At 37.4% G+C, this 18174-nt stretch overlaps 1 protein-coding gene across 1 annotated transcript in view; it reads left to right on the top strand.

Annotated features, from left to right (window-relative positions):
- Positions 1 to 1197: 1197 nt before the first annotated feature.
- Positions 1198 to 18174, top strand: part of CDH20 (cadherin 20) — a gene marked incomplete at its 3' end in the record, with an annotated part of 44541 nt that continues 27564 nt past the window's right edge. Inside the window, exons 1-3 of the mRNA XM_081326001.1 lie at positions 1198 to 1723; positions 16301 to 16595; positions 17890 to 18009. Of these exons, the coding sequence (XP_081182127.1) occupies positions 1481 to 1723; positions 16301 to 16595; positions 17890 to 18009 (658 nt within the window). The 5' untranslated portion in view covers positions 1198 to 1480. The remainder of the gene's footprint in view (positions 1724 to 16300; positions 16596 to 17889; positions 18010 to 18174) is intronic.

The following is an 18174-nucleotide window of genomic DNA, read 5'->3' on the forward strand; positions in this document are numbered from 1 at the left end:
TTGCATCCAGAAATATTAATAAATGTTCAGAACAGTTGTTGAATGCATTTACTGTTCTTACAGTTCTTCTATTTACAAAATATACCCAGCAATATTTAATCAACGATGATTACAACTGATTTTCCCCTATTAATTGGACTTGTCATTTCTTTTTTTAAAAAGGCAATATTATGACTTGCTGTGCCCATTCATCTACTGACTTGTCATGCCTGTAAATGTAAATAGACTACCAATTCTACTTACATATATGCATCTTTTCCAGTGCAGTATAACAATTTCACAATAATATTTGTTTTGGGGAGAGTTGGTAAGTTACTGAAAAGCAGGATAGGATTGGCCTATTCTCTTTTCACCCACGTAGTTATAATAATTCAGTTGATAGTCAAATAAGTAACCTAATTTCATAACCGAGAGTAGAATTAGATCCTAGTGGACTTTTAAAAATAATCTTTCTTAAGAATGTGTTTAGCCCAAAAGAATACAAAGTTTAACACTTTGGCCCCGAAAGAACATTTGAAAATAAGAATGTTCTTGAATTACACTGTCAAAGTGAAGGTTTCAAGGCCACCCTATTAAGTCCATCAAAACAATGAAAGAAAAGACTATTACAATGAATGAAGTTAACATCCAAATTAACATCAAAAACATCTCTTATAGAGATCAGTATTCCTTGGTCCAAATTAGTCTTTCAGATTCAAGGAGCAAGAAAATATAAGTTGACTCACTAATGTCCATGCTCACAACTATATGCATTGGAAGTATTGGGACATACATCTATTAGTATTAGGACAACTTTTGGGGGATAATATAATGATTAACCAACCATTCAAAACTCCGGAAACGTTGCATTAGTCACTAGTTTTTCAAAAAGCAAGGAAAAATGTGAAGCTGGCTTAAAGCATTTGAAGGTTGGCTACTAAAAAAATAATGAAAGTGAAAAATAGATAGCAGCTGCTAAATTTAAATCAAAGTGTTATAATATATCCAATCAAAAAAATGTTCTAGGTGACAAAGAAAATGTTGCAGAAGTCAAATGAAGAGAGGGAAAGAAAGAGAAACCATTGCATAGATATTAGTTATGAATTATAATTTATATGAACAGAATTTCTCTCCTTGTAAGTACTATCAAAGACATTTGGTCATAAATATTTCCAAAGAAAATATCAATTAATAATACAGTAAAATCCAACAGTTCTCCTAGCAAGGTCTTTCTCTCTAGCTAGTCAATTATTACCTTCAAATGAGGAGCTTCCTTTATATGCAACAGGCCTACATTTTTATGAGGGAGATCAAATAGTCTATGGCTCAGCTTTCTTTTTCTTTTTTTTAGAGGGTTTTTTTTTCAAAAAGCTGATAGTAGATCTTCTTTAACTTTACAGGATATTATTCTCCGCTAACGTGCTTGCCCAATATCACTGAAAAGCTTTATTTGGAAGTTTCACAGACCTATCTATTGGATTCTTTAGAGGACAATCCTCATATGACAATGCGGACATCCAGCAGAATGGACAATGCAAAGAAATGGTTTGGACTCAGTTTTTGCTTTATGATGAACCTCATTACGACTGTATTATCTGGAACTAGCAGACCTTCCAGCAAAGGCCAAGGGCAAAGTCTCTCAGACAACTTGCTTCTTCATCAACGAATGAAGAGGAGTTGGGTGTGGAACCAGTTCTTTGTTCTGGAAGAATACACGGGAACAGATCCTTTGTACGTTGGGAAGGTAAGGAGCTCTATGTGGGATGGGGAATCAGAGATCTACTATAATCATGAGATGGTTAATGTTTTAAAGAAAATTATAACGTTAGTTGTGAATTTCACAAAAGAGGTTTTTTTTAAGTTGAGAGAGAGAGAGAGGAGAATATAGGATTTGTGTTATGTTCTCCAGCAAAATATATATTTGTGGATATCTGAGAGCTTCCTGTTCCATGTCATCCTGAACTGGCTGTGTTGAAAGACTATCAGTGATTTGCCTTTTTCCTAAAGATCAGCACTGACAATTATCAGCTGTAATTGACATCTTCCTAACAAAATCTCTGCCAGCATTTATTTGAACTGCTTCAGTGTCCGTGCACAGACTGGTACAAATTGATAGAGAGACATTGGGGACAAAGAGAGATTACAATGGCTTATTTTGGCTTCCTTGTGAAAAAGTCTTTGAGCGAGAACTGCTTCTGTATTCACAACTTATTTCCAACCATTGCCCAAGTATCTGTAGCAAAGGCTGAAGTGAAATCAAAATCATATTAATTGCAGTTGAAAGCAGGAATTAATTTTCTCTCTTACCTATTTGTTGATTTCACAACATTGTACATTCCTAAATGATAACAAGCAACAAATCACAACAAATTTGGGATCATCTATTTGCATTCTAATATGATAGGTTCTTTATCATATTGGAATGCAATAGATGATCCCAGATAGTAAAAGAAGAGGAAATGAATCATATTGTTTAAGCCTTTTGCATCGGATATGTTTTCCAAATAATGTAATTCACCCAGGATTTTAAGTTAGTTTTTATTTACAATATTGTTGCTGAATAGGAATGGTTGATCCAATCAGATTATTAATTTTTAGAAAATGAATTGTCTATTTTATCTATCAGCACTGACATAATTTACTAATAGTAAAACATCTTGTACCCAATTTTCTTTAAGTATTAAAGGTAAAGGTAAAGGTTCCCCCGCACATGTGTGCTAGTCGTTTCCGACTCTAGGGGCCGGTGCTCATCTCCGTTTCATAGCCGAAGAGCCAGCGCTTGTCCAAGGACATCTCCGTGGTCATGTGGCCGGCATGACTAGACGCCAAAGGCGCACGGAACGCTGTTACCTTCCCACCGTAGTGGTCCCTATTTTTCTACTTGCATTTTTATGTGCTTTCGAACTGCTAGGTGGGCAGAAGCTGGGACGAGTAACAGGCGCTCACTCTGCTACGCGGCACTCAGGATTCGACCCGCCAAACTGCCGACCTTCCGATCGACAAGCTCAGCGTCCTAACCCACTGAGCCACCGCGTCCCTACCTTTAAGTATTAGGGTTTGCTTAAATTCATGATATTCCCATTATTCCATATCAGTTATACTGTTTAAGTTCTGCATCTATTTAATCTTGCGCTCTTTAACTTGTTTAATTTCTGTATAATATTACAGTATCTGCTTGTAAACAAGCTCTGGAAAGTTTTCAGAGTTCTGTGTTACAAGTCATATTCAGTCTAAGTATTCTGCCCTATTTTTGCAATTCCTTTTGAACTATACTGCTTATTTGAAGATGATTCTGACCATTGTGAAGAGAGAGTCTTAAAGGGTGTCATCTTTGTCTTATTAAGAATTAGGTACTCATAATCCTGTATAAATTATTTTCTCTCCACTGATTACATTTTTGTATTTTTGCCTTCATTAGATAAATATTTAACATTGAGGCAGGGTCAATGAATCTGGGGTCATTCTTTTTCTGTGTTTATTCCATATTTTTAATCTGCTGCTTTTGACTGAATAATGTATTATAGTTTTTTTATCCATTTCTACTTGTATAAATTAAAGATAATTATGCAAGCTGTCTGGAAGTCCTGCTCTCTCAGTAGAAGTAACTTAAAGATAAAATTAAAAACTCCAGTCTGTGATTTAAGTTAGAACCTGGATTGGTAGTATTGTATGAGATTTGGTACCACAAATAGAAAATTGAGATTTGGTAAAAACCCATTTTTTACTGCTGCTGTTCTTCCAGGACAATTTTAATATATGTTTAATAAATTTAATGTAATTTTAATTCTATTTTCCTAAGTCTGGAAGTCATTTTTGTTTTACAATATTCATTGTTGTTATTAAATAACTTCTCAAGTACTTAATTGATTTAACAGTAATATTGAATCTGCAAATGTTGCTCTTCTTTAGGGAAACTCCATTTCAATGTTGTTGTTAGTAATTAATTCAATATCCTTATACCAAACCATATTCCTTATTAATTCTAAAGAATCCCTTGGATGAATAATTGTAAGTGCAACTTCATCTGCATAAATATTTAGTACTTATTTTCCCAGTTTGTTTCTTGGGGGAAAACTTTTTTTTTTGTAATATCCAGAAAGAAAAAGGAAGGAAAAAGGGAGCCGGTTTTGCTTCTTGTTCTTTCTAAATGCCATGCCCTATGCAAGAAAATCCATACAGTCCATCAGTATATTCAGTACTGTGAATATAAAAGGCCATTCCAAATTATCAAAGACAGTTTCACAACAAGAAAAATCATAACCATTTTCTTGTTTTCCTCATTGTCAATAGCATTCAAAGAATATCTGATACTGTTTCTTATATAAAGTGTTTTTTTTGTAAAAGAAAAAGGTGCCGGAACTCACACATGTTATACAACCTGCCTTGCCTACCCTATAAGGTTCCATCCAAAAAAGGTGCCGGAACTCCGTTCTGAGTGTTCTATGAGAAAAAAAGCCCTGCTTATATATCCAAAAGCCAATCTGATTGGGATATATTAACTTAGTTAAAAGAATAGATAGATGATAGATAGATAGATAGATAGATAGATAGATAGATAGATAGATAGATAGATAGATAGATAGATAGATAGATAGATAGATAGATAGACAGACAGACAGACAGACAGACAGACAGACAGACAGACAGACAGACAGACAGACAGTTATAGCCTACAAAAAACTTAATCCTGCCCTGAATCAGGCAATTTGAGAATAACTTCCATTGAGGTTACAACCCCTAGGAATTGCTGCTCTATCTGGGTAAGTCAGCTTTTCCAAACCAAGTGTCTTCCTGACATGCTGGATTACAATTCCTACAAACAATACTAAGTACGAAATATGGAGGTTAGATCTTCATCATATGTAGAAAGTACTAATTGGGAATGGTTAGGATTTCTAGTTTGGGTCACTTTCACATGTATTTACTCATAATATCTTATCCTGGTTTTTTTATCAACCTGCAGTTATTTTTATCTGCCATTAAAATTTACATTATAGTTAAATCTACATTTGAAACTGCACTTTCTCTTAAAATACTTGTTTTTGTTTTCTGTCAGTATTTTTAAATGCATTTTGAAACTGCCCCAAAATGTGTCATTATATGTGGGGACTGTATAGGCTACTCAATAATTAAGAGTTTATTTGCAACCAACTCTGGGAGTTATGAAGCAAATTAGTTCATAGCGAGGTTTGAAAAGAATTATTTTAGCAATCTAGTTTTTGATGTACAAAATGGGAGCTTTCCAAGGGCCTTTGCAGCCAATTATTTTGCAGGCTGATAAAACATGCAATCACTACTAATTTGTGTGGAATTGAGCTATCTTCTTTGCAGTAGGGGCATCTTGCAAATATGCCAATCCTGGGAAATGTGATTTGTAACCATTGCTAGAAGTATGTTGTTATTGGGAAGTGTGACTCTTCCCAACTAGTTCATATCACTGCCAATCAGCTTCAGTTTTAGCCTCTTATTCTGAGACATAGAAGAATAAGTTGCTTGTTTCCAAAGTTGTCTGGTTAAAAAAACATTTGTATCACTTTTGTAATTCCAGTATTCTGCTCACATAATAGCAGAACACCATTAAACAATGTGTTTTGGTCATTTTACAATATGATCCTGGTATTTTCCAAAGCAATCATGTCATATTTGCTCTGTATTTTAACACATAATGGAGTGAGTCTCTTCACTAAAAAGCATTGCTTATTCATATGATGTTAATTCAAAAAAACACAGGATATAGAAAACAACTTAAGATATGCCTGTGAGTTTTAAGAATAACCTGTGAGATTTTTGTTCCCATCATAACTTCAATAAATTGGTATCTCCATTCTGAAAGGACATTTATTTTATTTATTTGTATCCCAATTGTATCCCATGGTTAAGGAAGGACTAGAACTCTCAGTCTCCCATTTTCTAGCCAGCTACCTTAGTCTCTAGTCTGAACTGGATCAAATTAACTGTGTCATAAACTGGAGATCATTATCACAGTCACAAGCCAGCTCACAGGTGATTCCTTAGAGCAGGCATGTCAAACTCACGACGTCACGTGACATCACGCAATGTATCAGAACTTTTTCCCATTGCCGAAAATGGGATGGGCGCGGTTTCTCCGTGACTCTCCGGCCCATGGGCCGGCAGTTTGACACCCCTGCCTTAGAGCTTTAAAAATCCTTCAGAGTAAACTATAAATCATTTCTTAAGTGTGGACTTCCCACACGTAAAATAAACATTTTAGGGAAGTTGCATGTGAATACTTCAATTATTTCCTTAGAGTATTGTTTCAGATCCAAGATTTCTTGAGTAGCATTTCCAGTTGAAAGAGGTTGGAAAGGAAAGCCTGGGGGAGCTGTAGCCAATCAAAGTAGAGGGTACGGGATTACATGGATTAGTGGTCTGAGTCAATTCATATGTAATTGAGAAAGGGGTGCTAGAAAGGTGGAAGATGGATCCTGCTCTACTAAATTTTTCAAAATCAAAGAGATCAGCTATCAGAAATATATTCCAACCTTGACTGTGTATTTGTGTGATGTGCAGGCAGTGAGATAAGAATGCTATTATGAAATAAAACTTTTTTAATACTCATTCACAGTGCTCACATGCTGTAACAAGCATGCATAGAAACATTCATTATCATGCATTGCAAAGGTCAGTTTCCCAAAAACTACACATCTTGCAAAACCTTTAATTTATTTTCACCCAAACCTAAGAAACAATATTTTAAGACATTATGATAAAATACAACAATGCTATTTAAATTCCTTAATGGGGCATATTCTCTTCCCAAATTGCTTCCTAAATAGTCTTATTGATTTTAAACTGATTTTTCTTCTAAGTCAGCAGATGAACATGAGCTCTTTGTTTCAGTGTTTTAGGGGTCACAACAAGCTATACATATGTCTGGTATATGTATTCACACATAAATTTAAAATAGAATTTTTGTGGTATCTAAATTGTTATAAAAACTAATTTTCTAGATGGTATAAATTTTGGAAGGCAACCGTAAGTTTTCTTCCCATTTGTAGGTATCTGCATGCAAATATATATTGAGGTGAAAATCAATTTTATTCCATCAGGATCTACACTCAGCTGTGTGAAATTTGTCTTTTGTTTGCAGCAAACACACTTAGCCTTTTTCTGTGCTATAATCCCTAACACCATTTCACCTGCACTGCTATTTAAATCCTGTTGGCTATGGTGCCTCACATGTTAGTGGTACCAGAAAGTTAAATCTGGTCTAATTCTGGATTATAACTGACAACATAACTTAGGTAACCTATGTTATACTAAATAGTTTTGATAAAGAAGGCATAAAGCTTTTAAGGGGCTTATATGTGCAGAATCTGTGGCAACTTATTAGTACAATAAAAGTCTACCTGTCAGTGATATTAGACACAGATATAGGAGATAATGAAGGTCAGGAGTGAATGGAACAAAATGAATTCATGCTGAATATGAGTGAAGTTTAGCTTTGACTTTTAAAGTAGTTTAGGGTCACATTCATAAGAACATTAATTCCCTGACCAGGAAGAAAATTAAATCACGAAATCAGAAGCATCTTATTTACGTATCAGTAGCACAAGTATGAGGATTTGTTACTAACACTGGCTGTATTATAACTCTTCCTATAAACCAGTAATAGACTGGAAGTTCTAAGGAAATCCAATGGTTTTTAAAAGATTGAGTTGCTTAAAAATATCAGAAAGAGTATATCAGTACTTAGTGGAGAAAGATAGGAAAAAACATAGGGCGGGTTATAGGAAACCTTTTGACAGAGCTAAAAATGCTTTCATATTTGTCACAACATATTGGAGTACATTTCAGTATTACCATAAAGATTCTTTTTTAAGAAAAGGGCTGTGGAATAATATCAGCAATCAGCAGTCCTTTCAGGTGCTTGATATCCTATAATTTTGTATGATGGCATGGGGACTCTCCAAATCCGGAAAACATTTTGAAAAAGTATTCTCATGAGATCACCAAACCTTATACAATTTAAGCTTCCTCATCCTGAAAAAAAAACACTTGATGTGATCGTGACTGTTGAGATTTGGGACAATTCTATTTTGGTGGTAGGGTTCCACATATGCCATCTGAGGGTATTGTAACTGATAAACCACTGGTCATGCTTTGCAGGTGATCTCCAAATTGAAGGCCTGTATGTTTAAATACTTTCTACTTCCAACTTTTTGGCAGCCATTGTAGATTCAATTTGATGTACTTTCCTCTACCAGTTCATTGTACGAAAGGGGTCCTAATTAAAGAAATGAGACCATTTTTATATAGCAAGTTATAGATATACTGTAGGTAGCTGCATCTGGATTAGAACCACCAGAGAGAGTTTAGAGGTGTCATTACTTGCATAAAACAGATGTGACCATTTGTAGAAAAAGAAGAGATACAATTCTAGGTTCTATCTTTTTAGTTCAAAGGTTGCAAATCATCACGAGAGCTGTCTGAGGATTAATTCATTAGCCTGAGGGCCACAGTGCTGAAGACTTTTCATACATTCATCAAAGAGTCACTAGTGAATTGAAGATGAAGAGTATCACAGCAGGCCATTTGGTGTGTTTATTTTTAAAATTCTACTGTGAATCACCTCTATATCTTTCTTTCTTTCTTTCATTTCTTTCTTGCATTTCTTTCTTTCTTTCTTGCATTCCTTTTTGGACATTTATCTTGCAACATTTTTCATTAATCAGGATAGCCTTGAACCTGATCATCTGATACCTGGCAGATTTATCCCCTCAGAAGAGTCAACTGTGCTTGAACATTATTTTCAATTCTGCCAAGAAATAAAATGTTATTGGCAAATCTCTCTGAAGAAAGAAAAAAAAGCATGTTTTGTATTCAATTTGGCATGTGTTGCAATTCATGAGAGGCTATAATTCTGCACATTTAGTTCACTTTTAGAGTACCTTTAATTGAATGTGGGCTGAAAAATTGATTAAATAGATGCAGTATTGCACAGGAGAAAACAAAAGCAGTTGCCATTTGTTGTCTTTTTAGTCATAATTAATGGAAAGCCCAGCAATTTTAGAGGGTTGAATCAAGTTAAGATTTGAGTCTAAGGCCCGCCTTTTACATTCATCATTTATTTAAATTTAATTTAATAATTTAATTTGTATACCGCCCTTCTCCCGAAGGACTCAGGGCGGTAAACAGGGCAATACACAATAAAAATAGAATACAAATATTAAAAAGCCATTAAACATTATGCCCATAAAATTAATACATATTAAAATTATCCTTAGCAATACAAAAACATTGGGGGGTTTAAAATATTTTTTCTCAATCGCAGCTATTTATATTCAGAGATCACTGAACGTAGACTTACACTGTTTCTGAAAAAGTCTGATGTAATCTGGGATTTTAAATGCTCATAGTAATCAGGGTGAGAGACGTCAGCATCAAGCTGATCCAATTGTCAGCTCAGGTAATTTAGGCATTTCCATAAGCCAGCGCAGAGCAGCAGGTAGAAGTGGGCTATAGGCTAAACCAGGGGTCTGCAACCTTGATAACTTTTAAGACTTGTGGACTTCAGTTCCCAGAAATCCTCAGCCAGCCCCTCAGTCTGGGGGCAGAAAAGGAAAGAGACTGTATATGCCTTTTCTTGAAAGAAAGCTCTTCTCCACTCTGGCTGGCTAGCAACAGAATTGCCCAGATGTTCATTCTGTATATTTTCATTTTCCTTTAATCATGAGTGTGCAGTCAGAGGCAGCCTGGGAGTCCATAGCATCAGGGCAACCATAACCATACATTATTAAAATCCTGGCTTCAAAGAAATAGTCACACATTAGACTTGCTTTTGTACCAGGGTAGTGACGATGATATCTGGAGTTGGGGGATGCTAACTATTAATCCTTTGTCATGGGTCAGTTCACTGTTTGTCAATTTTGAAGTCCTCTGTAGTCTTTCCTCACTGCAAAAAGTGGGTTCAGAGGGAATCTGGGGATGCTCTTAAGGCTGTGATGCAAGGTTCTTTTGAGGCCATATAGCCATTGCCTGGAATGAGGGCACAATGATGGTCAGAGATTGGATTGCGCCTGAATGGGCTCTCTCCCTTGGTTCTCTGAGAAATAATGAGAGATAAAATGACAAAAGAGAACCTTAGACCATTGGAAGAAGAGGATGAACCAAATATGATTAGATAAATACTAATCTGTTGTTTCCAATTATTATGATCTCTACACATTTTCAGTCCTTGTGTGTTTTAAGCAAATTAGCAAGTCTTTACATCAGAGTTCCTTCTATATTAATAGCATATCTATTATCCTGCGAACAGCTCCAAGAATTAGATTCTACACATTTTTCTACTGGAGTTTCTTTTGATACGGTCTGTCTATTGAACAGCTCTGTATTGTTTATATCAGGGGTCTTCAAACTTGGTCCTTTTATGACTTGTGGACTTCAACTCCCAGAATTCCTCACCCAGTGTGCCTGGCTGAGAAATTCTGGGAGTTGAAGTCCACAAGTCATAAAAGGGCCAAGTTTGAAGATCCCTGGTTTATATCCTTTTCCACTGAATGTTTTTACATGCTACCCAAAAGGGGATATTTATATTCTTTCTCTGTCCTTTTTAAATAAAGTTTGATTTTATCTATCTCTGTGACATTAGTCAAGTGTCTCAACAGTAAAGGCCCAGGAGATAGCCAAACAGTATTTCCTTTTAGACTTTTCACCGGCTTTTGCTTATAGCCTAAGCAAAAGGGGATATCTTGCTCACATACAGTGATTATTTAGCAATCTAGCTATACAGACATTCTGGGCAGTGAACTATTTAATATGTAATATCAACACAAATAATATAGCAACAGCAACTACTGCTACATTTGATGGTTCACCAAATAACTAATAGCTAAAAGATCATTCTTGAGAAGGTATATTAATTGGTCCATCCCCTATTTATTTTACAAAGAGCAAGGACCTTCAACAAGGCTTCTCTAGAAGTCTGTAGCAGATAAGCAGATTCTGTTCTGGGAAGACTGTGTTCAGAGATGTTGAAATGATAACTACTAACGTGAAAGAACTGGTCTCATTGGGAAATGTGTAGTTCTAGAAAAAGGGGGGGGGGAAATCTTCATTCCCACTTAGACTTTCCTTGTGCTGCATCTTTAGCTGTTTCTTCACTCACCCCATTCCACAGAAATATTTATACAGTAACCAAAATATCTTTGGGTTTTTTTTAATGGTATTTGGTTTTAAAAGTATTTTATGGAGTTCAGATTTTTTTTCCAGGATAGAGTTTTGCAGGTGCATAGTAGCACAGGCAAGATGCATGTTTCAAATTTTGATTGGGAGCCATCCAGAGCTTATTATAAGATGGCTGACTATGTAAATATTTTAAATACATAAAATATTTACTCAACAACCCAACTGTTCCAAAATGATTCACTCAAATGAGAAGCAGGAAGGGTGGAGAAGATGGGGAGGGAGGGAGCTTTTTTTTAGTTTATTTTGCAGCATTATAGTGCTTTAGTGCAGAGCTCTCCTACCTTTCTGGCTTTGTAGACTGGCGGGAGGGAGAGGGGCTGGCTTCACGCAAGTGGCCAGCAGGTGTGCAAAATGCAGCTTCATTTGTGAGGGCGGGCACGCACGCCTGCCGCCCATGTAAATGGAGCGTGCATGCTCGCCTGCTGCTTGCTAAAGTGGGGATGCACGCACACGCTCACCTTCCACTTCCACAGCCTCGTTCCGAATGGCTCACGGCCCAGTATTAGACCATGGTTCAGGGATTGGGGACCCCGGCTTTAATGCATAATTTGTATCAACAATTTATTTATTTATTTATTTATTTTATTAATTTAATTTATATACCGCCCTTCTCCCTAGGGACTCAGGGCGGTGAACAGGGCAATACATAAAAAAATAGATACAAAAACTAAGATTATTAAAACATAATTAAACAATGCCCATAAAATTAATACAAATTTAAGATTAAAATTCATTAATTAAAAATCCCACCCCATCCTATCAGGCCAGGCCAGCTTGTTTAAAGAGATGGGTTTTAAGATCGCGCCGGAAGGAGCGGAGATCGGGCGCCATCCGGAGCTCAACCGGAAGATGGTTCCATAAATCCGGTGCACCCACAGAGAACGCCCTCCCCCTGGGGGCCACCAGTCGGCATTCTTTGACCGGTGGCACCCTGAGGAGGCCCTCTCTGTGGGAGCGTACTGGGCGGAGGGAAGTTGACGCCGGCTGCAGGTGCTCCCCAAGGTATTCCGGACCCATGCCATTATAATGACATGTTACAATGTGCTGTGTTTTTGTCTAACATCATTCCTGCCCTAAGGTTTTCAGCTCCCTATTCATGAATAGGGAGAGGTCCCCAACCTTTTGGGCACCAAGGAACAGTTATGTGGAGAGAGATTTTTCCGCGGACCAGAGGGGGCGTTGTTTTGTCTGCCGGCTGCATCCTGCGGATGGGGCTTTGCTTGTTTGTGCGGACCGGTTGCTGGCCTGCTGTGGCCCGGTACTGGTCCACAGACTGGGGATTGGGGATTCCTGACTTAGGGGGCTGCATTTGTATTTTTTTTATACTTATCAAATAGGTTTAAAGCAAGAATTTGTAAAACCCAACTAAGGGTATGAGGTTATTGTGGCCAAGGCAATTTAATATGCAAATGTCTCTTCCTTTGGGGACATCACTAGACAACTTCTAATTTCAATAAAAAGGAGCAGAGTTTACTCCTTGTTTTTCAACTTTTTTTTTCCTATCAATACATGTAAACTCTGGAAAGAGAAACAAAATGTCTATTAAGTCTTCTGTTACTAATTATAGTTCCACAAGCTTTTTAATCAAGCTGTGTATGTTTAATATTTATTTAACTATTTTTCCAAGGAAACAGTAGGCATGTTATTAATTGAATTGTTCTTGTTTTTGTAAAAGATAATGGTACTTTATTTTGCTGATCTATGTTTTCGCCTCCCAGATTATCAAAGGTTACTTGAACTAATTAATTACTGTGCAATGTGTTAATTCGTTAGCTGCCTTTAACACTTTATCATGTATTATCATCTGTAGCAGTGTGCAAGTACATAAAGATGTCCCAAACAATTGTATTTACCTTATCTCGTGTTTTTTTTAAATAATGTCTGCATTATAACTTTATCATTTCTTCTTGGCTTAACTATATTCTGTGAAATAAATTCACTGCCACGTTGTTATTTTTGTACTTTAGATTTAATTTTGATAACTAGGAAACACTGATTAGGAGTGGGATGTTACAATAGGTAAAGGTAAAGGTTCCCCCGCACATGCGTGCTAGTCGTTTCCGACTCTAGGGGCCGGTGCTCATCTCCGTTTCAAAGCCGAAGAGCCAGAGCTTGTCCGAGGACGTCTCCATGGTCATGTGGCCGGCATGACTAGACGCCAAAGGCGCACGGAACGCTGTTACCTTCCCACCGTAGTGGTCCCTATTTTTCTACTTGCATTTTTACGTGCTTTCGAACTGCTAGGTTGGCAGAAGCTGGGATGAGTAACAGGCGCTCACTCTGTTACGCGGCACTCAGGATTCGACCCGCCAAACTGCCGACCTTCCGATCGACAAGCTCAGCGTCCTAACCCACTGAGCCACCACGTCCCTTTGATGTTACAATACAAAGAAGCAATTGCTTTGGATGAAGTATGTAGACTGCTGCACAGTAGCTTTGTTTTTTTTAATGATTTATTTCTTGTGTATATTTTTATGATTCACTAGGTAATTGCAGTTCAGAGTTATAGGGAAAGGGAAAGGACAGTAATGTGGGAAATTTTAATGCTTTTTCCTAACTCCAGTGCTTTGTTTTTCCTTCACCATCAAGGCCATTGTAGATCAAGAACTTTTCCAAATCCACATCACCCTTTGCCTGTCCTTTCCTTGAGGCAGACTTCAGAGCTTCTTCTATATGGTATTTAGATGCCTCAAGAGATATGATAACCAGTAGTTAGATAACAATCTTTCGGAGTCATGTCATATTGCTGAAATATTTCCCTTAAGAAGGTTCTCTACCTTCCCATTCTGCTATTCCCTTAGTGCCAAGCAAAGACAATTTGATATTCCTAAGCTTTTTTACCATCCTGTATTGTTTTACTGTAAAGGGACGCGGTGGCTCAGTGGGTTAGGACGCTGAGCTTGTCGATCAGAAGGTCGGCAGTTTGGCGGGTCGAATCCCGAGTGCCGCGTAACAGAGTGAGCGCCTGTTACTCGTCCCAGCTTCTGCCAACCTAGCAGTTCGAAAGCACGTAAAAATGCAAGTAGAAAAATAGGGACCACTACGGTGGGAAGGTAACAGCGTTCCGTGCGCCTTTGGCGTCTAGTCATGCCGGCCACATGACCACGGAGATGTCCTCGGACAAGCGCTGGCTCTTCGGCTTTGAAACGGAGATGAGCACCGGCCCCTAGAGTAGGAAACGACTAGCACACATGTGCGGGGGAACCTTTACCTTTTTTATTGTTTTACTGTAATTAAGATAGGGGTAGGGGGGTGGCATGGGGATATGTGCATTTACTTTTTTAACCTCTGTTTATTCTTGTATATTTTACAGTTCTTTCAAAATAATTTTTGTGTTGTGTTCATGTACTCCCTGGAAATATTTGTATGTACAGTATGATCAGATGGATCCAGCGTATCTGTCAGCTCTTCCAAATTAATAGCTATCATAATCAGCCCATTCTTTATTTGCAGTGAAAATGATGTGCAAATAACTTGAATCTATTTTACATATTGAAATACAATTTAAATAAATTAGATAAAATAAATGCACAGAGCTATAACTAGAGACAGAGATAGAGATATAATAGGAAAGGATATGCATTCATAAATTTTATTATGTCCCGTACCGAATGGTCTTCAGGTTCTGGAAAAAAATAATGCAAAGAAGCAACTGCTTTGGATGGAATTTAGTCAGCATCACTCTTTTAGAAGCAAATATGTCTCTGTGTGTTTGTGTGTGTCCGTGTGTGTGTCCGTGTATGTGTGTGTGTGTGTGTTAGACTTCCAGGGGAGCTGGAAGCCTTTTGCTTCTTCTCTATGGGATCTCTGTTAGTGATAATTAAGTCATCCATTCAAAAAGGTAGGCTGTTTTTTTTCGCCTCTTTTACAGTATTTTTCCTAAATACTGTATATTGCTGTCCTCTGTAGGAATTAATAACAGCCATTCATTTAATGCGTTCCCTGTTCTGAGTGTCCCCCATCACATCTTGTTCCGTAGAATCATGCCAGCTCTTATTTATAGCTCACCCCTTCAGTTACATTTCATAGTTATGCTACCGCAAACTTGGTCAGCCTGACAGCTTCAGTGTGCTTTTTTGGACAGCAGTTGCAATCATTCATAGCAACTATATTTGCAGAGGATGATGGAAGATTGCCAGATGGCAGAGGGCTTTGGCTACCATTAAGGGACATGCCATTTTCAGCATCACATAAGAAGGCACCTAGTCGTCCAAAAAGCTTGCAGTTTATACAAAAACTTCGCAGTTTGGAGGAGATATGGCATGAGAGTAATGCAATAAGCAAAATCTGTAATGTATATTTTTGATATTGTTTATTTGGTAAGGACAAGCACAGATTATTTTTTTTATCTCACACCCAATAAGAGTTGGTAACTTTTTCCTGCCTCATTTGCTCTTGAACAGCAGTTGGTTTTTGGACTTTCAAATTTCTAAGTTATTTGTATTTTTTCAGTCAGTTCCATATCAGGACAAGTCTATGAAAATTACTGTTTAATTTATTCTCTGTTCTATACTCAAACACTGAGAATAATCATAAATCTGAATACTTAATGTTTGCTATGAATGTCTCTTCTTTCTCCCTCTTCTACTAATTCTGACATATTAACTCAGAGAACCTGAATATACATCTCATTCTGAGTAAATTTAGTTCTCCAGTTATAAAATACTATTTACAATATGTCAGTTTGCATTATTAAGAATCAGTGGAATGTGGAACAGGAACAGTTTGTCAACTAAAGCAAATGCCATAAAGCTGTTTCTGTTGATGATGATGATGATGATGATGATGATGATGATGATGATATAATAACAACAACAACAAAAGGCAGCTTTACTTGGAACAGCTTACATCCAGCAAAGATACCTTTAACACCATAAATCAACCCTACCTGCCTATCACAGGTCCTTTGGAAGGACTCGATGGGTGGGTAAAAATGACAGATCCAGTCTAAACATCTGTGCGACCAATCATAACAATGATGGCCAAAATTAAAATATTGAAGCTTGCTGGTCCTTTTCTACCATATGTTTACAAAGATCCTGAAGCAGATTCATTAAATAACTCTTCATGAATGAGTACTATGCAACCAATTTTATTTCGTTACTTTTTGTAGCTCCATTCTGATATGGACAGAGGAGATGGATCAATCAAATATATTCTTTCGGGAGAAGGAGCAGGAATTGTTTTTACTATTGATGACACCACTGGGGATATCCATGCCATTCAGAGACTAGATCGAGAAGAAAGGTCTCAGTATACCTTAAGGGCTCAAGCCTTGGACAGACGAACAGGCAGACCAATGGAACCAGAATCTGAATTTATCATCAAAATCCAAGATATCAATGATAATGAACCCAAATTCCTAGATGGACCATATGTTGCCTCAGTTCCTGAAATGTCACCAGTGGGTAAGGAAAGCTTAAAGCGCTTAATATGTGTTGAATCATACTTGATTAAATATTTGCTTTATCCCATCTCTTTGACAAAAACAGTTGGGTTTGTTTGTTTGTTTGTCTTATTTCTCAGCTTTCATTTAAGAGCGTGAGGTATCACACATAATATTTCCTGTTCTTATTTTTTTTCCAACCGCAGGTTGGATCCAGTGAACTTTTTGCAAATCTCCCCATATCTAGTCCAACACCTTAGACACAACACAACCAGGCAGAAGAAAGAATAAAAACGAGATGTACAATCTAGAGCAGGGGTCTTCAAACTCGGCCCTTTTATGACTCATGGACTTCAATTCCCAGAATTCCTCAGCCAGTGTGCCTGGCTGAGGAATTCTGGGAGTTGAAGTCCATGAGTCATAAAAGGGCCGAGTTTGAAGACCTCTGATCTAGAGCATAATTTCAGGCAAATCAAAGCTCAAGCAGGGTAGAAGAATGGCAGTTGTAAAGACCGGCCTTTGTGGAACGAAATCTAGTTTTTTGTGAATGATCTGCTGAAACTTTCCCGCCAGGATGGCCGGCTGGATACTTTGAGGAAAAGATCGTATTGTATAGCATTAAGTTCAAATCATCTCTAGAAATAAGAGCTCTGTATCTTCATTAGGAAAGTTATATTGCTCTATGAATATAGTCAGTGGCCTCTTCATTTTCATTGCACTTTGCATTAGTTGAGATATATTTTTCATCAGCTGACAGTACAGGAAGCCTAACGGAGCCCCAAGTGACTGTGATGCTGATAGTACACTGTTTTGCCTCTAGGATTAGAAATAGTGGGGAAATACAAGATGGTTGTAAAAACATTTCTGAAGGTTTCCTCCAGTTTGTCCCTTTTAATTATTTTTTAATTATTTAAATTTAAACAAAAGAAATAAAAATCCACATAACTCTTAACAGAGCACCCACACCTCATATCAGGGGTCTTCAAATGTGGCCCTTTTATGACTTGTGGACTTCAACTCCCAGAATTCCTCAGCCAGCCACGCTGGCTGAGGAATTCTGGGAGTTGAAGTCCACAAGTCATAAAAGGGCCAAGTTTGAAGAGCCCTGCCTTATATGTTGTTTCACTACAGATTACTTTCTGGTGAAAATTTATGCCTGTCACTCCCGTTACTGCTAATGGCTCAGGAGGGCAGCATTCTTAAGAATCAGAAAGAGCATCTTCTCAAGAGAAAGGTTGCAATTCATTGGTCCTTGTTAGAGCTCCGTGTCCTCTCTCCCCAAATCTAACAAGGTTCTTCACTGTTGTTTTTTTCAGGCACCTCTGTTATCCAAGTGACAGCAACAGATGCTGATGATCCTACTTACGGGAACAGTGCCAGAGTAATCTACAGCGTTCTCCAAGGACAGCCATACTTCTCTGTGGATTCCAGAACAGGTAATTTCATCCAAAATTATCCCCAAATGTGGCCTCTCCCCTTAGCTGTCATGGCGTGCTCAGTTTGGGCTTCATCATCAAAAAAACAAATGGTCATTAACCATGTGGTCCATCATATTTCACTAAAGCACCAAGCTCTAAAGTATGGAGCACACTGATACAAAA

The sequence above is a fragment of the Vipera berus genome (assembly GCF_964194415.1).
Source record: "Vipera berus genome assembly, chromosome: 3".
NCBI classification, from domain to species: Eukaryota; Metazoa; Chordata; class Lepidosauria; order Squamata; family Viperidae; genus Vipera; species Vipera berus.